At 39.3% G+C, this 25,452-nt stretch overlaps 1 protein-coding gene across 1 annotated transcript; it reads right to left on the bottom strand.

Moving 5' to 3' along the window:
• Window positions 1-1,138: 1,138 nt before the first annotated feature.
• On the bottom strand, window positions 1,139-21,098 carry AP4E1 (adaptor related protein complex 4 subunit epsilon 1). The gene is made up of 21 exons (XM_030955529.1): window positions 20,923-21,098; window positions 20,554-20,625; window positions 19,607-19,730; window positions 18,552-18,625; window positions 17,061-17,182; window positions 16,057-16,216; window positions 15,403-15,569; window positions 14,773-14,846; window positions 12,568-12,690; window positions 12,370-12,479; window positions 11,972-12,111; window positions 10,651-10,763; window positions 10,394-10,512; window positions 9,400-9,702; window positions 8,737-8,851; window positions 8,235-8,370; window positions 7,402-7,657; window positions 6,080-6,658; window positions 4,567-4,751; window positions 3,724-3,881; window positions 1,139-3,296 (listed from the first exon to the last, which is right to left on the bottom strand). The coding sequence occupies exons 1-21, from the start codon at window positions 21,082-21,084 to the stop codon at window positions 3,136-3,138; spliced, it is 3,453 nt and encodes a 1,150-aa protein (XP_030811389.1). The 5' UTR covers window positions 21,085-21,098; the 3' UTR covers window positions 1,139-3,135.
• Window positions 21,099-25,452: the final 4,354 nt, after the last annotated feature.

The raw sequence follows: 25,452 nt of genomic DNA, 5'->3' as shown, positions 1-25,452 counted from the left end.
TCTTTGCTTCATCACTGCCAACTTTATATAATAAAGACAAGAATGCTAATGTTTAACAAACTCTCATGGGAGTGACCACTTCTAACATGTTAATGAAATGGTGCCTGTGCCACAGAGCTGCACATCATACTGAACATGTGATCTGATTTGTGCTAGAGAAATATTCTCAGAGACTGGCACATAAATAGCTGGCCCTGAAGAGAACCAAGCAGTAAAGCAAAATTAAGTTTCACCACAGCAACAGAAATGCAAAAACCACGTTTTAACTGGATGACTTAAGCAGGTCTATTTTTGTTTTTACATAAATCAATGCCAGAAAAAGACCACACACAGTCTTACCCACACAGAAAAAGATAATACAGCTTTTTATGCTGAAAAACTACTGGTGGGACTCTACAAGAGAGAAACACTTTTCCAATATTTAGAAACCATCAATGTCATTTATGAGCTACTTGCAAGTACAGGAAAACCTCAAGATCCTGCCATCCATTACACAAACTTACTCTTTTGGGTCCTTACAGAATGAGGATGATTTGGGAATACTTAGCAGAAAGTAATAAAATCCAGCAGATTTAGACTGTATCTAAGAAAACATCCTGCTTCAAACTGCCATGTTGCACTTCCTCCAGTTCTCCTACCTGTTTGTTTCAGTAAAAATACCTGAAAATACTTGGGGTAAGGAGGTAGAAGCTGACAAAACAGTTTAAATAAGGATCCAATACAATCATTTTGCTGCTGATTCCCATGTGTCCAGGACTCACAGGGCACACAGCAGAGGAACAGTGAGGCCTCCTTGTACTCACAGGTTTGGTCCAGTCCCTGCTAACCTGCTCGTTCAGCATGGTCAGTACAGACTGACTGGCCTCTGGGTGCCTCTTCAGCCAACTCCATCATGCAAACTGCTTCTGTGCTCTCTTCCTCCTAACCTGCTTCTCTGCACCTTCTCTCCCTTCCTGAAAAACAGGTTCATCTGTGATGTTTCACTGTTCACATGCAAAGAGAAACAATTAAAATAGAAACTAGTTCTTAATATACAGAAACACTGCTACATGTGATGGAAAAGAACATTTAACAGGTATCAAACTTTTTTTTAATAAAACTGAATTTTATTAAACTGCAAGAAATGCACACATGGTGATAGATTCAGAACAGTATTAGCTGGGCAATCCAAAAATAATGACTGACACAGGTACAATTCCCTGCACACTCCTTTAAGTGATGATACCATAAAGCAGTTAGAATCAGAATACTGACACCTTAACATACACTATTCATACAGTGAGAAAGGTTACAGAGAACATTACATTATCAACAGAAGGCATTGTTGTCTTTGCAGTTCTTTAAACACCAGGACACTGAACACCTCCTTGCTGAAATGGTTTAAATGCATAGGCCACAAACAGATATTTGTATCAGAGTTCCTATAATTACAGAAGTCCAATTGCATAACACAAGTCTGATTTACCAGCAGGGCAATCATGTGCTGGAAATTATTCCACTATAAATCAGTTTTCATTTATATAAACTGTCTTGAAGTGCCAAGTAAACATTTAAGTATGCAGAACATTAAATATATTTACAGGTTCAGTGCACTTTAAATTCCTCAGTACCCCTCAGTAAGAGGGTACTGAAATAACAATAAAAAAGGAACTTTGCTTGAATGATTATACTTGTGATAACACAAGTAGCTTGACTTAAAGGAAAAATTGCTATCAGCACATTAACATCCTTACAACAATTTCATGGACGTTTACCAAAACATCAAAGTAAAAGAATACCTTATTTTCCTTTACAACCAGTGCTTATCAGGTGAGAATCAGTAATGCTGGTATGTGAGAGGTTCCTTGTTACTATTAAACACACAAAGTACAGAACTCCACCACAGACTCCCTTTGTACCATGTCTGAACTCTGTGTACGATCTTGGATGCTTCAATAGAAAACATGACCAGCTATAAATAACACTAACCAGTACTATTTTTCACTTAGCATCTAAATAAATTAAGATTTCTGGATTTTCAAGGTTGTGAGGTTACTTTAGGAAGAGGAGACAATCTGCTCAGACACATTTTCCACATTTGCTGCTGTGATTTAATCCCCCATGCCTTGCTGCAGTTCCCAGGCATGCACACACAACACAGCCACATCTCTGCAAGTCAGACCTTTGATGAGTCATACCCAGGCTATAAATAATTACAAGTAAAAATAAATGGAAGCTTTCCCCTTGTGAATTTTCATGCACAGGGATTTTGGCCAGATCAAATTTATAGGGTGGACTGGAAAGCAATGAACATGTTCACTAAACAAAAATCAAGGAGTCAACATGTCCACAGCCAAGTGCCCCCAGCTCAGTCATCTCAGAGCTGATCCACGTGGAACTTCAGCTTAGACATGCACAAATAACTCAGTGACTGTCACAGACCCCTGTGGAAAGGGAATGAGAATGAAATCTGGGGCAGGAAGAACTGCAGACAGGAACTAACCTGAAGGGCTTTAGCTAATCCCTCCCTGGAGGTGCTTCCAAACAATTTCCCATGCCTGAGTCCTATCAAAAATCTATTTAGATGTTATCCCTTCCATGGTAAACATCAAAGATCATGGGAAGTGTTTGCCTCCTTAGAATCTTTTAACTGTTTTAAAACCATGCATTTGCTGCTACATAAGTTATTTTATATAACCACCAATATGGGTCTTGTTGCCAGCAGTGCTTAAAAATAGCTCTAGAAAAAATATCAAAATAAAATTAAATAACTGATCAAGTCTGACCTCATAATGGAAATATGTTTTCTTCAAAATCATATTTAAGTAGTTGCCATGAAGAATAAGTGTTGGCATCTATAAAAGCTGTGTAATAAAAATAAATACTTTCAGTCATTTACAACAAAATTAATATACATTTCACTTACACAGGTAACAATACTTTAATGTACTGTACAGTCCTGAGCATGTTTTTGCAGGGGCAATTTAGGTCACCATTTTTCCCCCACAAGTCCACTTGGACATTGCCAGCTGGAAGAAAACTTTCAATACTTGAAGAAGCAGTATCTTAGTTTAGCTTTGGTAATTATCTGTGCAACTGTATAAATCTTTGACTTGCTTTCACACACCAAATGGATTAAGGCAGGCACTATTGTTCTCAGGATTCCTCCATCACCTTCTGACACTGATAGAGCAAACCATCTGGAAGAGCAGCAGAAGGGGACCTGAACCACAGGGCCAGCATCCCTGAGTGAGTACGGCAGTGCAGCAGGCAGGGCATAGATGGGACGAGCTGGCAGGCCAGGATTCCCTCATTGCCTGAGAGACCACAGGGAAAAATGCAGTAACAATGAGCAAGCAACAACCCCTGCAGCAGACTTCACAGAAAATGCCACACTCCATGTCTGCTGTTTACCTCTAACTCAGGGAACACATCACCATAAATCAAGCCAAAATCCCACCTTTGTATTTGTCATACAGTTTCATTCCCTTTTTGTCCTACCCAAAACTCTTCACAGTGCAACTTTTCTCCTTTGTAAAATCCACTGTTTGCTCAACACTTGTACCTTTACACCACCTTCCTACAGACCCTGAGTGAGGCAAACTGAGTCCATGGGACACCAGTCCCCTGTTTACCATGCTCCCAAACATTCCGTCCCTTAATCTGTAAGATTCTCTCTTCCATGCACTTGTTTTCCTGGGACAATTTATCCTGTGAGCACCCCCACAGTGTACTTTCACTTACCTATAACATCAACTCTGTGGAGTTTCAGCTTCTGTTGCAGTGTATCCAGGGCTGCTGAAAGGGAATCTTGGCAAGATGACATCTTTATGTTCTGTTTCACATCATTGGAAAGGGACAACCACAGCTTCCCAAAGTCTTCTGTAGTCATTTCCATTGGCCTAAAAGGAAGTTTGCCACATTTCTTAGCCAAACAATATTTACAAATCAGAATATCTTTGATTTCAAAAAACCTCTGAATATGGAAGCAACTGGACAATAGAGCACAAAATAAGTAAATATGTATTAGTCTAATCAAACCCCTCCTCTTTCCAGCTTAACATTTAAAAAATGTTTCTATGCCTTGCTTTAGATTTCTAAATTTAAAAAATTAATTTTCAAATTTCACATCAAAAGAAAAGTCTATTGGACAAAGGACACTTATTTTTTCCTACTCCTAAAATAAATGCAGTGTTCAAAAATGAAAAGAATGAGCTTTCTTCTTCCTCTGAAAAGTGGGCAACCTTTTCATATAGTTTTCTGGTTTCTGCACTCAAACCACTTGTTTCCTCTTGACATGTTTACATTCTGCCATATTTTAAAGCATCATGTCCTTCTGTTCTGTTAGCCTCCTCAAAAACAGGAACAGTCAATATTCTGCCTGCCTTTGTACTTCTTGCTGGAACTTTATCCCCTTTTTTGCAAGTGTAAAATAACACTTTATTATCTTTATCAGCCATCTCAGATTTGAATTAGCTGCTCAAGGTGAAGCCTTGTATTTTCATAGTCAATACCCAAATCATCCTGTGCTTGTCTAACACTGAGCTGTATACAAGAGTTTTAAAAACTGCAGTTTATTTTAGTTACCTGATGAAGTCCATCAATGATAAAGTTACTGAAAATTCAAGGCAAGTTTCCATCTCTGACTGGTAACTAACAGAGCCAGGAAGAATTGCCTGTGTACAGACTTTGCTGATCCTCACACATTTCTGGCAATGTTCCACACTTTGAGCTTCAATTACAGGAAACTGGGAGGTGGCACTCTCCAAAATCTATATAATGTCATAAAAGGAATAAAGAATGTAAGTCTTGCTGTCAAGTTGTGCAAGTGATTCAGATACAGCTATAAAACTGTGTAAGTGCCTCTTATTTCTGTTGATTTTTCTTGGAGTATTTGACAAGTGAACAGAGCCACCATATCTCAGCCCTCCTGAAGGATAAATCAATCACTAACACCTACAAACATTCTATGGGATACACAGCACCAGTGAAATTGATCTCTGACAATTGGCTTCTCCCAGGCCTAAAGAACTGCACCAGGAACCTGAATTCTGCAGCTCAGCCCCAACATAAACGAATACACAAGCAAGCAGCATCACATCAAGCTGTACATTAAAAGCAAGAAGTTGAGAAAATATCCCTAATAAAAAGGAGGATTTCTAGATTACTAAGCAATCCCTGGCTCTCCAAACAAACTGGTAACAGAAATTCTTTCCATGGTGGTGGTGTGGGTGGGAATTTAAGTAAATTACTAGAAAAACCTAGACAAGAGATGCTCACTCTCTATCAATGCCAAGACAAGTCTGATTCAAGTCAGAAATGGAAAGGGACTCCATAACCAATCAGCAGTTCCTTGATTAAGTCAATTCTAAAAGAAACAATCCACTTAAATATTTTTATCCAGTTATCACTTGCTGAGTTGTTTAATAATTCTGTGCTTCTTTTAAGCAAAATCTGTGGATAGATCAATCAATTAGCAATTCCTAAATATCTTTCCAAATATTTAAATGAAGATTTATGACTATAACATGCCTTTACCAATAATATTTAAATCCCTAATGTAGCCAATGTAAAAAAATAAACTCCTCTGCACCTTCAACTAAATGTACGAGAGTGAACCATGACTGATGCCTTTGAAAAAAGAACTGAAAAAAGCTTACATAAATTTGGTGTCAGGAAAGCATCACATTTGCCTATCAGGTAAATACAAATGAATGCACAACAGCCAAACCCAGACAAAAGAAAGCTACACAGTGAGGTGAACTCAAGTCATACCACTCCAAGCCAGACCAGTGAGCTTTACATTTGGTTTAGTCTTTGCATTCAGAATGGAAAAATCACACATATTCATTACACAGAGGCAAACAAAATCAAGGTGAATTGAAAAAGTGAGGAAAACTTTTATAGCCAGTAAGTTTATAGTGAGATTTCTCTCATCTCCTTTTAAAGCTATGTGTAACAGGTGTACCACATGTTTTAAGGAAATACTTTGGAAAAAGGCAGGGCTACCACATTAAACCAAATACTGCATAGTTAAATGCAAGCAAAAAGCAAGAAGTTCCCAGTCAATTTAAAATACAATGGAAACAAAGTTTCTTACCTGAAAGTGTTCTGTTTCTTCAAATACTAAGTTCACAGCATGAAGTGCAGAAGTGGTTTTATTTGAAACAAAAACAATGAGCAACAGAGAGTCATCTGTCCACACCTTACATAAATGCAGAGCTAAGGCATCACTCTGACAAAGTCCCACTACTTCAGAGTGAGGAAGCTCTTCAAGTTCTTCTGGAAAGGAAGGGACCAATGGTGTTTCACTGGCACTTTCACATTGAGCACTTGAAGAAGGCTGAAAAATTTCAATATTGCTATCAGCAAACAAAGATGACTGTGACAGCCTGTTAGCTGACATTCTGTCATCCAGCACAGATTTTCTGAGGGACTGAGGTGTTTCAAATGCTAAATTGTCTTCTACAATATCTGAAGAAGAAGGGGAGGCTTTCCTTAACCTTGTGTGCATACTTCCCTCAGAGTCTTCCACATTAATAGGTACTGTATCAAGTAAGGGACCAAAATCTGAAGCAGTACTGTTTTGGAAGTCTGATGCCGCCTCATTCAACTGCTGAGTTTCAGTTATCTTTGATTTCCTTTTGAACTTCTGAGTAGCTGTGTCTGCTTTGCCCATCTGAAAAAGAAAGAGAAAAAAAAAGGGTGGAAAAGTTCCTAGCAACCAGCTGTGTTACTGTTAATACAATGCAGTGAGGAGGTGAGGAAGGACCAAGGAATCAAAACAGATGACAAATACAAAGAGATTCCAAACATTTTAATGGATCCAGGGGCTTGTTGTATCTCTTACAGAGTACTAAATCAGCTTATAATGCAAGAATGACTCAATATTCTCTTAACTAACTAAAAGCTCTTATTAAACATTAAGCAAAGGTAGTATCTGGAAAATCAGTGCTAAGTGCCAAGATCTGAGCTGGCTAATATGATGCCAGTCTTAAAATATTACCTAATAGTGAATTCTTTTACGGTCCACATACTACCATACATAAATTTAAAATGGTCTTGACATAGGCTGTCAAATTCTAGCCTTATATCCAAATGAATGGTGACAGCTCTACAAGGCTGGGTCAAGTTTTAGTGTTAGTTCAGGAAAACTAACACTAAAACTTGGAGCACAACATGTAAACAGAGGAAAGCTCCAGTTAACCAAACCAGATCTGCCTCAGAGGTTGCTTCATCAAGCTGTTTCAGGTTTCAATAAAATATCACATTGCAAAAGCCATTCTCAATAGTTTTTCAATGACTTGGGGGGATGGGGTTGTCTTATCACTAATTTGATCTCCATTTGCATACAAGTATCTATAATTTTCAATAAGACCATATGTAAACTTGAACCTCTTAAGTCTGAAAAGAATCACTCACCAGGCTGACACCAGCACTTGATCCCAGCCCAACGAACAAAGTTGATGCTAACTGCTGCTTCTCTTTGTCTTCCTCAGACAGGCTGGCACCTTGCTCAGGCTGCAGTGCAGGAGCCTCCCCCACCTGCCCTGATAATAAGCTGCCACAAGGCACTGGCTGTGGCTCATTTCCTTTCCCTGTTTTGTTTTCTTTCTTTGGAAGGTAACCTTCTTTTCCCCACAGCTTGCGTACTCCCTCAAGTTTCAGAGTATTTGTCCTAAAAAGGCAAACAAAACCAAGCAGGATCAGCCACAGGAACATGTTCATAAAAACATGCCAACACTCAAATACCATTCACTACTTTGGTGCTTTGATGGACAAGAGTGAGCAGTAAAATATAAAAAGATTCTGGAAAGGTTTCCTGCATGCCAGTTTAGCAGAGTATAAATGAAGTTATTAATTCATATGAAACTATGGATATGGAATTAATGTGTAGCGCACTAAAAATAAAAGGAGCATCTTACACTGCAAACCTTAGCTCACTTTTATCTTAGAAAAAGAAGGACAGCAGAAAAAAATAGTAAACAATGTAATCATCAGGCAATCCTCCCCAGTTTTATTGTATTAACTATCACCTCAACTGCAGTCTGTGAAGAAAGTGGCAGGAGAGTCTGAAACATCAGCTGCTTTCCTACTTCTTGCACAGATGCCCCCACCTGATTTTCTTCTTATGTGATAGGTTTCCAAGTTCAACTGCACTCTTGCTAGTTCCACAAAATGAAGCAACAAAGACCCATGATAATGACAAGAACAGAAGCTTAAATGTACTTCACTTCAAGCACAAATTAACTCACTCTTTGTGCCCCGTCTCAGCACTATTCCCAGATATATCAGAGCCGAAAGATAAACCAGTGGGGGACTGTCTGCCAGTGACACCAGATGAGGACACACTTGAAGCAAAGGACAATCCATAAGGTTCAAAATTCAGTGCTGCAAGACAGACAATTTTAAAATTACAAGGAGGCATAAAAAAAGTAAGAATTAAATCTATTTTCTGAAAACAGATATCCCTGTACTGCTGGACTTCTCAAGCTTTCACTTTAATAACCCCCACAAATTTCAAATCCTCTAGATCAGCAAGGATTACAGTAAGACTTTCTCACCTACACAACAACAATCTACATACATTAGCTAGACAAAGGGGGAACTAAAGTCTAAGTTGAACTTAGCTCTTGTCTACAGACAAGAGCTGCATTGAGATGCTATTATTTTAAGAAGATAAATTAACTGTACACTTTAATTGTTAATACTTCTCAGGTAATTTACCAGTATTGAATAAATGCAGTGAACTGTCACCTTTTTCCTGAGAAAGTTTCTCCTCTTGTCTCTGGTGATGAGGCTTATATGGTGCTGCACCTTGAGCAAGTCCCTCAGCCACAAACCCATCCAGAAAAGATAAGGAAGCATCTACCTACACAGAATTTAAAGGAATGAAAAGGCAATAAAAATATTTGCTCTATGTGAGTCAGATGTTACCAGAAGAATATGGTGTCTTATCAGCAAATCAGGATCTTCATGTCACATGTCCCATATCTACCAGTTAAAATGCTATATAGACAGAATCTTTTCCATCATTCACTGTGGAAATTTCATGGTCAAGATCAGGAGTTTTTAAATAGGAGGCAAACCCTTTGAATTCAAAAGCAGTACTGTATCACTAAAGCAGGCCTACCTCATCTCTGAAAAAAACAAAATGCAACTAAAAATAAACCAGTGTATGAAATGATAATTTTGCTAAAAGCTACTCCAGCTTACTTAACTAAAACACCATGTCTCTTTATCTTTCAGTACAGAACACTATGATTCATCCCATATGCCTGAAGAAGTTTCTGAAAACTCACTTTAAGCAGACTTGCATCCAGTGAGAACTGCAAATACCATTCATTTTGGAAACACATTTTCACCAAAATATTCATCCCCATGGATGGTTCATGAAAAAGAACCTGGAATGTGTCTTACCACCAGGTCACTGCAACTAGCATCAAATGGAAGCAAGCTTTTCATCAGTGCTTTGTCTTCACACAGATGCTTCAGTTCAAAGGCATATTGTCTCAGGCATGTATCCAGAGAGCTGCTGAGTTCTTGGATTATTTCATCCACTGTTTTTGAGCAGGAAGTGTGTGACGCTATCTTGGTGACTGCAGCCATTATCCACGCTTTAGTTTCAGAAGTAACAAAAGTCTTCTTCAGCAGGTTGTGCAGCTTTGTCAAAATAACTTCTGGATCAACATCTGTAACAAGACTGAAATATTCTCCCAACACCTATTCACAAAGAACAGACAAAATATGCATTTAGAGCAGTGCTCTCAGTTTTGAAATTGGAATATAGTATTAAAATAACAACAAAATAAATTCACATTCAAGAAACTATTATTTAAACATGTTCCAAGTTATTTCTTTACCATGTTGTGTTTCATATGTCAAAGGGTTGAAGTGACCTTTGTGTTCACCTCAAGAGACTCCAACTTTTGGCTTTTTAAAAATCAAATAACTGTCTTGAAAAGAAAGTTAAACATAACTAGGCCCTGACAAATCACCATCTCCTCAAACTGCAGCCTCTCCCTTGGGTGGGAGCTGAAGCTTCCCCAGTATCAGATCACACCAGCACAGCACCTGGCCAGTCATCTGCAGGGCTACAAGAGCATTTCACAACCACATCTGGCTAATTTGGATGGAGACAGAAAGGCTCTCAGTATGCAGTGAGATTCAGGTGGCTGCTAAGCCACTCCCAACAGCCACGCACATAAAAGGGAGCAAATCAGCTTTTCCACAAACCACAAGTTAATAGTCCTCAGCCACCAGAGAGGTCACTAAAATAGATTTCAGCATGTTAGCTTGACTTCAAGTAAAAGTGACTGAAAATTAAAGTCTAATAAATATTTATTTAAAACATTATCACCTTTGACAGTTTCCTCAAATCTGTGTATGGAATTCTGACCTGTGTCTACCTTACCCAGCTCATAACTTGAAGGAATTTCTGTGGATACAATTTGTCTTCCTCCTCAAGTAACACCAAATAAGACTGTACTGCATACATCCGGAGCTGATGATCTTCTTTTTCATCATCAAATCCTGGATAGAAAACAGCACAGTTTCTGTGAAACACAAATAACATATCCTACCAAATATTTCAAAGTACATTTTAAGAAATGAAAACAAATCCAGATTATTAAAGAACATGTCTAATTCTTAGAGCATTTGGGGAGTTACCTTCAGCCAACAGCCTCAGGAAGTTGTTTGGGATATCAGAATGCACAACATCACCTCCAACTGAGAACACAGCATTCATGGTCTGGATGAACCACTCATTGTTAGGGGCATATGTGTCCACATGTTAAGGAATGAAATGCTAAGGCATAACTTTTTCTTTTTTAGTGTATTTCCAGAGGAATGCCCATTCTGATCTCTCCCGTAAGCTGGGGGGCTGATGGGCAAATACCAGCTCCATCTAACTAAAGAGGAAATATTCCTGGATCTTTCAGGAAGTGTTTTCTGTAGATGTCATGAAAACTGGTGAACAGCCAGAAAAGCCTGAAGTTACTCTGTTGAAAAAGTTGAGTTCATGCAGGCCTCACACACATTAGGAACAATATGTTCACATTTGTCCTACTCTATTTTAAGCTCACACTTGTCCTGTGTTAGGCTTCTACATAATCTTTTGTTTACCCAGCATCACTTGATCAGTGATAAGAAAACAGTTCTTTTCAGCAGTGCTTTGCTATTGATTTACCAACTTTGAAAAACATTTTGAAGCACTCCACATAAATCCTGTTTTTTTAATATATTAACTTTTGATCAGCCTTTGCTAACTTTGAAAGTTGGCTTTTGCCTTCTCTCAGGCAAGTCCTGAAAACACACAGTTAATAAATGAAAATTTTTAACAGCACAGAAATTTCAGAGTTATTGCATTCATTTTTGCATACTGCAGGACAACAGAGCTTTTTTTAGTACAGTACTCCATGCCAAGCACTGCACAAACAGGATAAGGCAGCTCTGTTATCAAAAGCTTACAACTCAAGATAGCAGACAAAAACACACACAGTAAACAAGTAGTAGCAGGTCTAACAGTAATGCCCATCATAAACCCAATCCCTAATTATTACTTTAATCTTTTATGGCATTTTTTAAAAATCTTTTCTTTATTTCTATCAAAGTGTGCTGTTCTTAAAATCCATACACCAATGCAGAGTTCTATTAGTGAAGATCAGTCACACAATTACAGAACAGCACTTCAAGTAGCACTGAGACATCTCTCTCTATGCAGTGGTATAAGGCTTCAAAGTTTGAATTTAAAACACAAGGTTTTAACGCTAAACTCCAAAGCCAAAATTTGTGTGCAATTAGCTTCTCTCAGTGAAACACAAGAAACACTGTAGTCATTTTTGTATGTGCTTTCTTTTGCATTTGAAAGGATGGGAAGCACAGCTCTAACACTTCCTACTTCACAAGATCATGAAAGATGCTTTGATAGGGATCAGCGCTACAGGTGCCTGAGCTCTGACTTCAAAGTTTCAGAAAAATAAAAGGATATTTCTCAGCTAGTTCTGCTATTTTGCCAGCTAAGCTGATGATGGCATATTCTTCTTGGCTTTCTTTTAAGTAGTCAAGCATCTTCTGGACTATGACAATTACATTCTGCCCATTTGTAATCCTGTAGAGAAGCTCTAAAGTCTGAAAGAGAAAGCACAAAAAAATTGGTTCCGATGACTCAAAAAAAGAAGCAGCAAAACAGCAGCCTTAGTACACCAAATTGAGCAACTATTCTTAAAGGAGATACACTGCTTCTCTACACAGCCTGTCACATTAACAGTGTTTGTAACTGCTCTCTCACCATTATGGAAACATAACATTTTTACACTACTCATTTTACAAAACTTATCCCCCACTTTAACAATTACCTTAATTTTTGACATTTAGAAATTCACTGACCTCCCTTTTAATAATGGGATCTGGATGGTCCAGACATTCAATTATTGTCATCTGGTGCTGAAGTGCCAGGTTTGGATCCTGCTGGATAACATAGGTCAGAGCCTTTAAACCTGGAATGTAAGAGATTGGAAGTGATATAAAGCAATGCTACCACTATGGCCAAATTAAAGACAGCATAATGAAATCAGGCATCCTTACCTAAGTATTTCAAATTAATTTTGGGTGACAAAACAAATTTTCCAATGCACTTGGCAGCCTTTTCAAGTAATTCTGATTTGGGATGAATGGTATAAATTGTTTGGACACATTCAAACAAGATGGCTGCAGGAGGAGAAGACACATAATTAATGTGTATTGAATACTTCTAAAATCCAAAATTTTTAACAAACAAACGAGCTCAGTGTTCCTCCAGGACTGGCAGTGCTTTCCCACTCCCACTGAATCTAACCAGAGAGGTACCATCTGACATAAGGAAAAGCAGGTAGAAGTCTATCTCCTTAGTACATACATGTTTTAATTAGCCCCTGCACACAACTTTCTGTCCTTAAAGTTCTTCCAACCTTGAAGTCTCCTACAGCTGCTCAAGGCATTGGACTGGGACAGTCTTCAGAAAGCCAACAAGCAACTATAAAGGATTTGAGACAAATTATTTTTGGTAACTCGCACCATTTCTTAGCTACTACCAACAGTCAAAATCATCCCAAGAACAGTCTTGAAAAAAAAAAGAATCAATCAAAAATCAAAACAGAAACAAAACCAGAAAAAACCCAACAGCTTTGTACAGTTGTTTGAGAAAAATCTAGAAATAAACTGAACAATACACAAAAAGTAATTACTCCTTCAAGGCAACAATTTGGGCAAAGATTCAGACCAAGTTAGTCTCCCAAGTTAATTAGGGCTTAAAATCATGATGTTGTTCTTGTAATTCAGTGACTAACTGTCCAATTGACAGCCCCTTCTCTTCCTTAGCCATTACAGACTAAATCTCAAAGACTAGCACACAACAAAACTGTAAGAAACATGCCATAACCAATGACTCTTCATAAGAAAGAGTAATCACTCAGAATTACGTTTTTCTTTTGTCTGGGATTATCAACTACAGTTTTATAAAATACTTGCCATAGGTAAACAAAAACTAATTCTATGTCTTTGTACAAATCATAATGAACAGCCCACTTTGTCCCTTTAAGCGCTCAAAACAAATTTAATGTTTAACTCTTGGCATGTGCATATAGCCTGCATTAAAAGTCAACACATCTCCTAATAACTTATATGTTCTTGCCTAAAGGAACAGAAGCAATCAGCTGAATACTCTAAACAACTGACAGATGCTTCCTCATTTATTATTTACTAAAAGAGAATACTTCCCCAAAGCTCCCATTTTTATGGAAGTGAGGCTTACACAATGCTTTACAACATATGTATGATGTAGGTTAGACATCTACAGCTTTGAGCCATGTTCCTTTTCTGTTTCAGCCCTCACTATTGTTTTAAGAAAGTCTCAATTTTCTTTCCATTGCATTAGCACAGGGACTTTGGCACATCTGCAGGGCTTTATTTAACAATAAAAAAAATGGGGTGGTAGGTTTTTTTAGTAGCGAAACAGCTTTTAAAGTAGGGTTCTAGAGCATCAGAACTGGGATTTTGGGGAGGTATTCTGATCTGGGGAGGAAAAGACAAAGAAAATAGACAAACAAATTGCTCAACTTTTTAGCAGGAAAAAAGTTAACTAGAAACTAGTTAACTAGAAACTATTCCTTTTGCTTTGTAGTAGCAACAAAACCAGCTTTCTCTACTGAGAAGACAATGAATTTCTACCAAAATGAATCTTCTGCTACGTTTTAGAAAATTTCAATTGAGACATGTGCCAACGAGATCCTTTCACAGGCAGCACAGTCACTGAACTCTGGAGGTGTAGTGTTTATTAACTGTGCCCAGAGGGGAGACCGTACACAGCTGCAAAGAACTGACACTGTCCCTGCACACTATTGCCTTTCTCAGGGCAGTGAAGAGAAGTTGGAAGCATTTCTACCACACAGAGATGTATCAGCAGGATTTTCTTTTATTGCTTATTTCAACTTAAGCAATGTCCACTAAAAGCTTTCATGAAGCAGCTGACTTTGTGTATTTAAGGGCAGGGTCAATGCAAACACAGGATAAAGACTTTTGAGCCAAAAAGAGCTCCCTGTATATAGATGTGTTTTACTTCAATGATAAAAAATTAATGCTGTACAACAATGCATCACTTGTGCTACTATTTACTAGTTGGACACTTGAGAACACAATTAATGTTAAGACTATAATTAGATTTTTCAAAAGTATTGTGTAAGTATTTTAGCATAATCAATTACTCATTTTCTATCTTTTCAAATATTGATAATTACATAAAATAACCTTACCCACCATATGTAATATTATGATTAATCTCTGCTCTTCTTAAAGATTCATCTAGAACATCATACATCAATTCACTTGTCCTATTTAAGAAAATATTTACAATTAATTGCACCACTAATAAGCAGGTAGTCTTATTTTGCCAAACAGTTCAGAGCTACTATTGCAACCTGTAACACATTAAAATTTGCTATAACACAGAAGAGCTCTATAACATGATCCTAAATGGCATTTAACAGGATGCTTGAAGCTTTCAAAAGAAACATTTACCATATTGTAAGATTAAAAACACTTCCCTTACTGCTTGCATAAATAAACAGGTCAATAGGAAAAGGACAGATAACTAGGTCCTCACAAAATGGCAGCACTTTTTTAAAATAGTTTTACTCCAGATCTTCACTGTTATTTGGTAACATTGTAATAGAAGTCCCAGTAAAATTACATTTTAGTCACATTCCACAACAATCAACTGTTTAGACAATCCAGAAGCTAAGAAACTACTTTTGCAGAAATTAATCTGCTCGCTGTCTTGGTTAAAAATAAATGTGCAAGAATTTTGACACTGGAAGTCTTACAGTCTATGAGGTGCAGGCTGTTACTGTACTTCAAATTATTAATTACAGAGAAAAATCTGGTTACCTTGGATCATCTTTTCCCAACAGCCCCAAAATTCTTAAAAGCTGAATTTGTAACCATGGTGCTGGCACACTGTGATAGTTGAAGTCAGCAGAGAGTTTTCCTCCCACCACCTGCTTCAGGATGGTTACAAAACTCCCAGTCAAGTCCTTGTATCCACATGAGTTTTCCTACATAATGAAAATTAAATTCAACTCAAATATTTCAATACAACTCAAAGGTAAAAATAATGCACAACTTGAGTAAGATCAAAATACCTACACTGATGGCATCATTTCTTGAAATCAGACTTCTGCTCTCAACCCTCAGCACCCATATGCTCTTTTTCCCTTTAAGCCTATGCTCTTTTCTCACACATTTGCAAAGGGAGCAGGTGTAACACATTTACAAGGAAATTTCCCTTTAACCCACTGTAGGACTTAGATCCACTAGCTAAGGACCCAGCAATGCTGAACATTCAGACCCTGAAGAAGTGGATCTGCCCAGCTAAATGGAGGCCTGGCAGAAACAAATGTAACATATGACTACATAAATTAACTTTTCTAACTACTACAAGTGAGTTTTTTCCTGCAAAACCTTTATAGAGCACACTGTGTATTTAAAATAAAAAACAAAAGTATCTCCCAAATTCAGTTGTGCTTCTAATTCTTTGCCTACCTTAATCATTTGCAGATAAATATGCAAAGAAGCAGCCATGACTCCAGCATCCCTGTCACACAAAGCCTTCCTGAACTTATCGTGGATGTGCTGAACTTGATTAGGAGCAATGAGATAGAATTTGTATAAAGCTTGAACAGCTTTTCTTCGGATAATTTCCCTGAAATGAGATTTACACTTAACAAAACAAGTGTACTTTAAGTACTTGACTTTACAAAAAAACTTGCCAGACCCCAGATCACGACTGATAAGGTAAAGATAAGAACCCGTGTTTTACATGTTGCTAACAAATGACTTTGCAAATACCACCTAAGCAAGGAAGTGACAAAGCCAGCTTTAAAGCCTAGTAGGGATGGATGTCAGATTGATGATTTAAAATAATGTCCACCAAATAAACAATGAAATAGGCAATGACTCCTCTGCTGTGGTCATACATGCAGCTCCAAAAAATACACATCTAGAAGTTACTGAATTAATTCATTCTCTAAGTCCCTTTCAAAACAATAATTACAGCATTTTCCTCTCTTTGGGAAAACTATCCCTTCTATACGAAAACTTTGCTGAAAACTGTCCCTTCTATGGGATATAGTAAACTACAATTCAAACAAATCAAGGGTATCCACAGATACACTTTTATCAGTTTCCCTAAAGAGCTTTATGAAAAAAGTGTCAGTGAAGTTCAAGGATCTGGATCTGTTTCCCCACCTACTCAACAAACACTTCTTCATGCATATTGGTTAAAAGGACTCCAGCAAATAAATTCAATTACATTTACCTATCCACACTGACTATGAAAAAATTTGCTATCTATTCAATACTCAGTCAAGCTGTAAATAAATGAGACAAGAATCCAAGAGAAAAACACAAGGAGCGGATTCATTTCTAAAGGTGATGACTAGAAAAGACCAACTGAGAGAAGAAACACTAGTTAATACTAAACCTACCTACGAAATTAAGTCATTCAGCTGTACAAGGCTATTTGAAATTCTGTAATGAATACCTACTTTGAATGCTGAAGCTTGTCTTCTATTAGGGGCAGAACAGCTGGAATCATCTCCCGTGGAAAGATCTGGCTGACAACAGTTAATGCCATGCACACCTCTACCAAGTTAGTGCTCTGCAAGTCCTGTGACATAAAACACAGTAAATTTTTCCTTAGACTTTTAAATTCTGCACAGACATCTCCCAAATCTTTCACAAGCAGGCTGGACCTACCCCCCTAGAGAGACCACCCACAGCCAGCATCCTGCTCATGTTTGAGAGGAGCCAGCTCTGAGCTCTCCAGGCTCTTCTCCTCCACAGGAATGGGAACAGGCAGCTCCTCACACTCCTGTTACAGAACCACATTTTTATTTTAAAGATGTGCAACATTAACACACAGAGCTACAATCAATTTTTGTTTACTAAAATGACTGCAAAAATATGTTGAGTCCTTATCTGGATCAGGGAGATTAGTCACTTCCCACAGAATTCAATTGTACTCTTTCTACTGCTTTTGATTTAGCCAAAAGAATTTTTAAAAAGAAGCAAGCTCAATAATACTGCCAATTACCTATCTGTACACTACAATATTAACGAATTCCTAAGAAGCAGATGCAAATTACAAGTAACATTCTGCAAAACTAACAATCTCAGTCTGTCCTAAATACAATCAAATATAGTAGGCATGGCTTGCTGTAACCTTAAACCAAAAAAAAAACCAATGGATGAACTCATGAAGTCTACAATTACTTTTCAAAACAAATTAAATGTGTGAGATTTCTAGCTGATATAACTTGCTTGGTTCATCTCTCCCAGATAAGTTTCAGTCCTTATTTTGCTTTAATTCCTAGTGAGTTTCAAGCCGTATTTTTAAATATTATAAAAAAGTTTTCAATCACAGCAACAAAACAATCATCACTTTCAATCTGTAATTTCTGGGACTTTGGCCTACTGCAGAAAAAAAGTAAACATTACACAGAAAGAGTTATAATAAGTCATAATTGCTCCATGTAAGAGACATGTAATAGATTTTCAGTGGTACTCCAAAATATATTTCCATTTTCTGTCAAAGTCATCAGATGAGCTCAGAGAAGGCAACAGATACTTGCCATCAGCTAAAAGCCAAAGCTAACATTGCAATGTGCATGCATGGCTCCTCCTGGAGTTGAGAATGTATATAACTGGTACATTTATAAAGTAAAGTTTATGGCATATCTCCTCTGAAAGAACTTTTAAAATACGGCTTCAAGAGCAAGAACATCAAGATCAAATTAAGAAGGCAGGGAAAGCCATTTCAGCCTGTCTTTGCTAATCAAAGTAATTAGATGTTGTGTGACAAAATGGGAAGAACTGGTCCAAGTTTTTCACCCCACAGTCCCCCCCACCAAGCTGCAGCCAAAGCTCTCTGTTCAACCAGGTGTTCTTCCCCACCGGTTCATCTCCTGGCACAGGGAAACAGCCTCTCCTGTGCCTGTAATATTTACTTTTTTCTTTTTTTTACAAAAGCACTATACCTTCACGACTGTGTTCACAAGTAGAAGCAGCAGTTCATGATTTTCATGTAGAAATAGAGAAACTGCCAAGTAACCTATAAAAGAAAGCAGACTTCATTACTATTTTCAAGCAATAAGCAACTTTATGACAGACACTTGTGAGAAATAAGAGACATTACAATACTTTTACAGCTAAAGAACAGTCAAGAGCACCAGTCTATTATAAATCACTTCCTGGAAAACTAATGTCTTCTCTGCACAGGGAAAAATCTATTACTTTTAGGCTACATAACACAAGCGTACTTCTCTATAGCTGGTTTTTTTTTTCCAAATAATAAAATTACTCTTCAAAGGAATTTCATATTCAACTTGGAATATACAAAAGTAAATCCAGCATCCTATGCCAAGAACTCCTATGTTATTTTCTAACAACGAGGAAACCATTCCAGAACCCGGGAAAAGAAAAGTGCCAGCAACTTTTTTTTCTCCAAGGCCCCTCCAACTTTTTTTTTCTCCAAGTTTATAGCCACACTGTCAGGAAAGGAAATCAATCCCATGAAATTACAAAGAAATCTGAAACAGCCTTCAAGATTTCTTCAGGAACTCCTGCCTCTATGCTGTAAGGGCCTCCCTACTTGCCTCATTCCTTACAACTCTACCTAAAATAAAGAAAAAAAATCCTACCAGCAGCAAAATGGAAAATATTTGTCTGACAGAACCATCTTGCACTAGTACTTGGAAAAGAAACCAGATCCTGACAGAAATTCATTTTCTGCTTGATGTGTTTAACAAATATTCTCTTAAATTATTTGTTTACTAGTGCTGCAATTCAAAACAATGAAAGAACTGATGATCCAAAATAAATTCATTTCCCTGCCTTCTGTGCTGCAAGCACACACAGAGCACCTCACAAGCCAAGGATTTAGATAACTCCAAAAAGTAAGAGACCAAGAAACAAGACCAAGAAAATGAGGAACATTTTAAGTAGGTTGTATTTGACATGAATTATAAATCCTGGGAAACTTTAAAACTGGGAGTTTGAGAACATTATAAAGGCTACGGCTTCATGCACATACCAACTCTCTTCTCCAGAAGATTCCCTTGCTGGGCAAGTTTGATTGCGTGGATGTATCCAAAGGAAGACTCGTAGCCCAGCATTTCACAATAGATGAGTCTCACCATGCATTCTTTCATCAGTCTCTGAAATACCAGAAACAACTTACTGAAAATTTTAAGTCCAACATGTTTTATGCTGCTCTACTGAAACAGAGAATTTTATCTCATAGAAACATGCGAATTCACGCATTTTCTAAAATCTCAGTATTTGTAATTTTTTCTTTGCCATGAACTTCTGCAAAGTAGTGTTAAATTTCTGCTAAAAAGGCAGAACTCCTCCTATTCTACCTCTAAAAAAGTTCTTATTTTTATTAGTATGCATGTGATCAACAGCAGATTAACTATGCCGACATAAAAAATAATTAGCTGAAGCATTGTGATGATCACACTGTTAACACAAATTATTTTTTACCAATTACAACCCTGACTTAGGATGGTGTCTCACTACGTGCAAAATAAAATTTCATTTTTCCCTTCAAAAATCCTCACTCATGGGACTGACATATGTATTAACTAATTCAAACCAGAATATATCTCCTGAAACTCAGACATGACAACAGAGCATACAACAAAGCACAGCTTCTTAAAAAGCACAAACTAATTGTAAGTACAATGTCAGCCTGCAAAGAGCATTATTTGATGGAAGCAGCTCATCTCCTAGCTTTGCTCTTTGCACTACTTCAGAAACTACAGAATGACAGTAGGATCATATTGTTACAGTTTATTCACACCCATCAGAATCACAGTGTTCTCACTATTTTAACCATGCTGCAAAACCATATGTATTGGCAGTTTGTAATGCTGATGATTAAATATCTATAATGCAGATAACCTGCAAATGCACCTGTGATAAAGAGTGAGAACACTCTGTGCTGTTCCACAGCCTACAGCCACTAACAGAACTTACAAGTGTTGTGCTGGGGGCTGAAACTGTTGCTTTCAAACTGGTTAGTTCCTGCTGGATTAATTTTTCTTCTTCCTAGAAAAATTAAACTTGTTTTAACCTCGCATAGATTTCACAGGCAAAAGGTGAAAGAAGAACCAGAGGAGACACGGTCACTGAGGGCTGCCCCCCACTCAGCGTGTCCCTCTCTCCGGGGCCGTGCTCGCCCAGCCCGGGCCCAGAGCAGCAGAACGCGGCCACCCACAGACACGGGGAGTTTAGCGGGGTTTTATCGTGGCCGAGGGGGAACGCCGCGCCCGGGGCCCGCAGCCCAGCCCCGCGCCGGCTCCCCCGGGGCGGGAAGGGAGAGGAGCCCGGCCCCGCAGCCCGTACGTGCTTGGAGGTGAGCGCCGTGATGCTCCGGATGAGGCTGCCGAGCCGGGAGGAGGTCGATACCCTGCCGGGGCCGCCGGCACCCCCCGGGCCAGCGCCCGGGTCATGCTGCCCCAGCAGCCCGGGCAGGGCACTCAGCGTCCGCTCCACCACGTCGCTCATGCCGGACCCACCGCCCCCGGAAGAGCCGGGCCCGGGCGGCCCCTTCCGGGGCGGGGCGGGGCGGGAGGCGGTGCCGGCCGGGAAGGGAGGCGGAGCCGGGGCCGCTCCCCGGGCCCCGCCCACTGCCCGGCTGGGCCGGGAGGTGGAGCTGGAGCCCCGCGATCGGAGCCGGGCAGCCCCGGCGGGTGCGGCGGGCAGGGAGCCTGCGCCACCGGCGCTGCCCTGAGGGAGGAGGGCGGCCCGAGCGCCGCTCTGCCCGCCGGGCTCCCGGTGTCAGCAGCACGGAACAGACACTTCGGCCGGTTCCAATGAGCAGCGTGTGGCAGCTTATCACAGCATCGGTTCGGTTCTGACTCCAGCTTATCACACGATCGGTTTGGTTCAAACCTCAGCTTATCATAGAATCGGTTCGGTTCTCACCTCAGCTTATCACAGGATCGGTTCGGTTCTCACCTCAGCTTATCACAGCATCGGTTCAGTTCAGATCTCAGCTTATCACAGGATCGGTTCGGTTCAGATCTCAGCTTATCACAGGATCGGTTCGGTGACAGAGACCACTGAGTCCACCAAACACCACCATGTCAACTGGACCATAGCACTGAGTGCTACATCTAATTCTCCTTAAACCCTTCCAGGGACGGTGACTTCACCACCTCCCTGGTCAGCCCATTCCAATATCTAATCACCCTTCCTGTGAAGAAATTCTTCCAAATGTCCAATTTAAACCTCCCAATTATGAAAAATATTATTCCTAAAGAGTGGGTGGGAACATCAGGAGGTCCATCATGGCTGAGAGGATTCCAGAGGGCTGATCGGAGGTGATACCCATAATAACCCTGGTAGTGTTTTGTCCTCTTGGGAAGGTTTTCACTAGGAAGCTTGTATTTCAGTTCAAATGTAGTTTTTGCGGTTCTTTTTCTAGTAAGGGTGGAGAAGAAACTGAAACAATCCCCTCCAAGCTATGTGTTTCCAATGAAAATGTATCCCTCTGTCTCCTACATGCATCTGGACAGAAAATCATGCTGAATTTCAAAGTTATACATTGATTAATTATCAGAAAAAGAGAAAAGCCCAACAGGAACAAACTGAGATTACTATTTTAAAAAGTATTAAAAGTCGGCATTTCCTTGAAGCTAAGATGAAAGATATGGACTGGTAGTTTTTAAAGTTCACTTTACAAATGAATTGGTTAAGAATATTTCAGTTAAGAACTGCTCATATAAAAACATCACATTGCATTGTAGAAGCATGAAAAACTTGTAAGCTTTGCAGACCAAAAATGTACATTTAATAAGCATAGGAAAAGCTGCTGGTAAAGTTGATGGAACTTGAATAAATGCTCAAAAAAAGCTAGCTTTGACTTCTTTTTTAATTATTATTTTTCATGGTTCTAGAGTTTTAAATCCTTCTCTTTGCCTTAGGTGGTGTATAAATAAATGCTGTGTGTAAAATGATTTGTAGAGCACAAACCCTCAGGCATGTGCAGGGTTAATTGTTGATGATTGCATTGAAATCAAGAGGACTATTCATAGTGCACACCTATGTGCAAAATACGTGACTTTTGTATTTTGCACATGTTACTGATCACCAGTAACTCTCCCAACACTTTTTTTTCCTTTTAAGCACTGTGTTATTTAGTATATCATTTGCATTATATGAGATGAAGTAGAGAAAGCAAATCCACAGAAGTAAGGAATGTCTACCATCTAAGCATAAACTTGGCAAGGTGTCTTGTTGTGCCTTTTCCCTGCTTTCATCTGCCTTCTTTTTTCATCAGCTAGAGGAAAAACTTTGAAGTGTGGTTGTAAAACAACTGCAGATGTAACACTGAAAGGCTGCGTTTCAGTTGTTTCTCTATGTTTCATATCAACTGCTCTCACCATATCAAGCAACATTCTAATTGTCATTCCTCTGAGTTCTCCTTGGCATCTGACAGGCAAGTGGTATTCTTTCTGGCTCATTTCACATCTCTGGAAATAAAGAGTTCCAGAATAGAAAATGGGTTGATTGTGTATGAGCCAAAATAGAATCCAAAATAGAAGAGCTTGTGCTCTTCACCATGTTCTCTGCACTGGGCAAGGAGTGTGTAGTAGTAGATGATGCAAATGATGCCAAATTAAACAGGTGTAATGAGAAACAAATAAACCACTCTTACCCAGTCATTTTCTGTGAGGATTAAACCTACTTTGTCATAATTAGCAGAGATTATGTATTATCTGTCACATGTCACACAGGCTGACCAGAGCACCACCAAGGAGCAGGGGGACCAGTGTGCCAAAGCAGAGGGGGCAGTGCCAGTGTGCTCTGTGCCCACAGCTGCAGCACGTGGCTGCCAGTGCCTGTGAACAGGGAAAGGAGTTGTGTCTGAAGCTTTAGTGATGGCAGGTTTTGAATTCTCTTCTCTCCCCACCATCAGTCTCAGCCCCTGCCCTGTCCTTCTCATCATTCCTTGTTAGAGAGGCTTGCCAAAGCAGGAGACACTTTAGGACTAAGGAAATAAACCGTATGGATCTGTGAAATAATACAGAAAAGATTTCACAGAAATAAACACATTTATCACATAAACAGAAGGATATCTTGTAAAACAAACACATTTGAACACAATTAGATGTATCATTATACCCCAAAAGCCATATGTAGATAAATCACACAAACAGTCAGGGTTTTGACCTGCACCTTCTTCATGCTGTTGTCTCTAATTAGAGCTCCTTTTCTGGTCTCACTGCTTGACAGACACTTCCCTTTCAGCAAGTTTAAAATATTCACTGCTTTTGTACTGTTCAGCACTTTTGACTGAATGAGAAATGTGTAGAATCTTAGCAATGGATGAACGTTTACAATGTGTTGTGAGAAATGTTTGAGTAGAATGGAAGTAAACAGCACGGAAGGGTACATGGAGACAAAGTCCACGTTTCCATTGCTTTGAGAACATTACACAGGCAATGAACTGTTGAATTAATTCCTGACTGGGATGGAATATAAAACCACATTGAAGTAAGAATTGATCTTTTCATTTTTCTATATCAGCACGATTCTGTAGTTTTGAGGTTCCTGTTACTGTACATACCCATCTGATGAAGATGGCAGGAGAAGAGGCTACTCTACGCTTCCTTGTGGAAGCTGCTTGCCTTCTGCACTTCTAAAATGAGGGATGATCTGTTTATTATAATAGTTTTCCTTGTAGGTCACCAAGCAACATGTAAATAAGGCTGTTTCCTTCTTACATGCTACTATGCTTAAAAGGTTTTTATCCAAAATATCCTGTAATTCCTAACTCTGGCTCAGCTCCAAGAATTACCAAGTCTGGTAAAAAGTGAGGATTCTGGGGCTATCAGTACATTTCTAGAATTTATTTTCATTGCTCTAGATGTGGAAGACTAATTTATAGAAGTGAATCTGATGTAAACTAGGGCATCATTTTATCTAAATTATATGCAAAGGCTTGACTATAATATACAGTGGCTGCTAAGGGAAAAAATTACAATTCTTTTTAGTGCTTGTGGTTAAATTAATTATCATTCTCTTTTTGTGTGTCTTCACAATTTATGCTATAGTACTGTGTATATATTCATTGATAAAGGAATGAACAGTTCGGCTGTGTTCCTGCTTTTCACTTGTGAAAGCATTGGTCCTTTTCATCTCTTCAGATAGGAGTTTTTACCCATTTTTAGCAGTCAGCAAGAACTGACATTTCTAATGTTTAAGTATTTTCGTCTGCTCCCTGATTGTGTGCATTTGTGACTACAGAATGATGAGCTCTTTTCTGAAGAAAGAACACTGTGATTTATTTTGGAAGCAGCTTCTGTAGTTCTGAACAGCGCTACCGCTGCAATCCTTTGTTCTGCCGCGAACTGCTGAAAATGTCTTCCTCCGATCCTTGGGGATTTGTTGCTATTCTGCGCCTACAAGGGCTAAATATTAATATTGAAAACGTTCAGAAATAGCTTACATGCTCATTGTCATTAGTGCTTTTTTAAATCCTAAATTTTAAAGAGCAGGATGTGCTATAATTAAACTTTCCACGTCCTCTCTTTGTCGTAAGAATCACTGCCGACAGTGCCTTTGCTGGGAGAGGCTTTGAGCAGATGACAGGCAGTGATTCACAAGCTGCCTGTGCGGGACCGGCTTTCCGCTCGCTGTCAGTCCGGCTGTGAGCGCAGCCTCCCGGGCCCCGTGGGTGCCGCCAGGGCCCGGTGAGCGCCGCCAGGGCCCGGTGGGTGCCGCCAGGGCCCGGTGAGCGCCGCCAGGGCCCGGTGGGTGCCGCCAGGGCCGTTCCGGAGCGGCAGCCGCCGCTGCCCGGGCCGCGGCGCGAGGGGCCCGCGCATGCTCTGGGCCCGGCCCGCCCCCCGCTCCTCCCCGTGCCCGGGG

The sequence above is a fragment of the Camarhynchus parvulus genome, chromosome 10, assembly GCF_901933205.1.
Source record: "Camarhynchus parvulus chromosome 10, STF_HiC, whole genome shotgun sequence".
NCBI classification, from domain to species: domain Eukaryota; kingdom Metazoa; phylum Chordata; class Aves; order Passeriformes; family Thraupidae; genus Camarhynchus; species Camarhynchus parvulus.
Note: the sequence above shows the minus strand (reverse complement) of the source record. Positions and strands in the feature narration are given on the sequence as shown.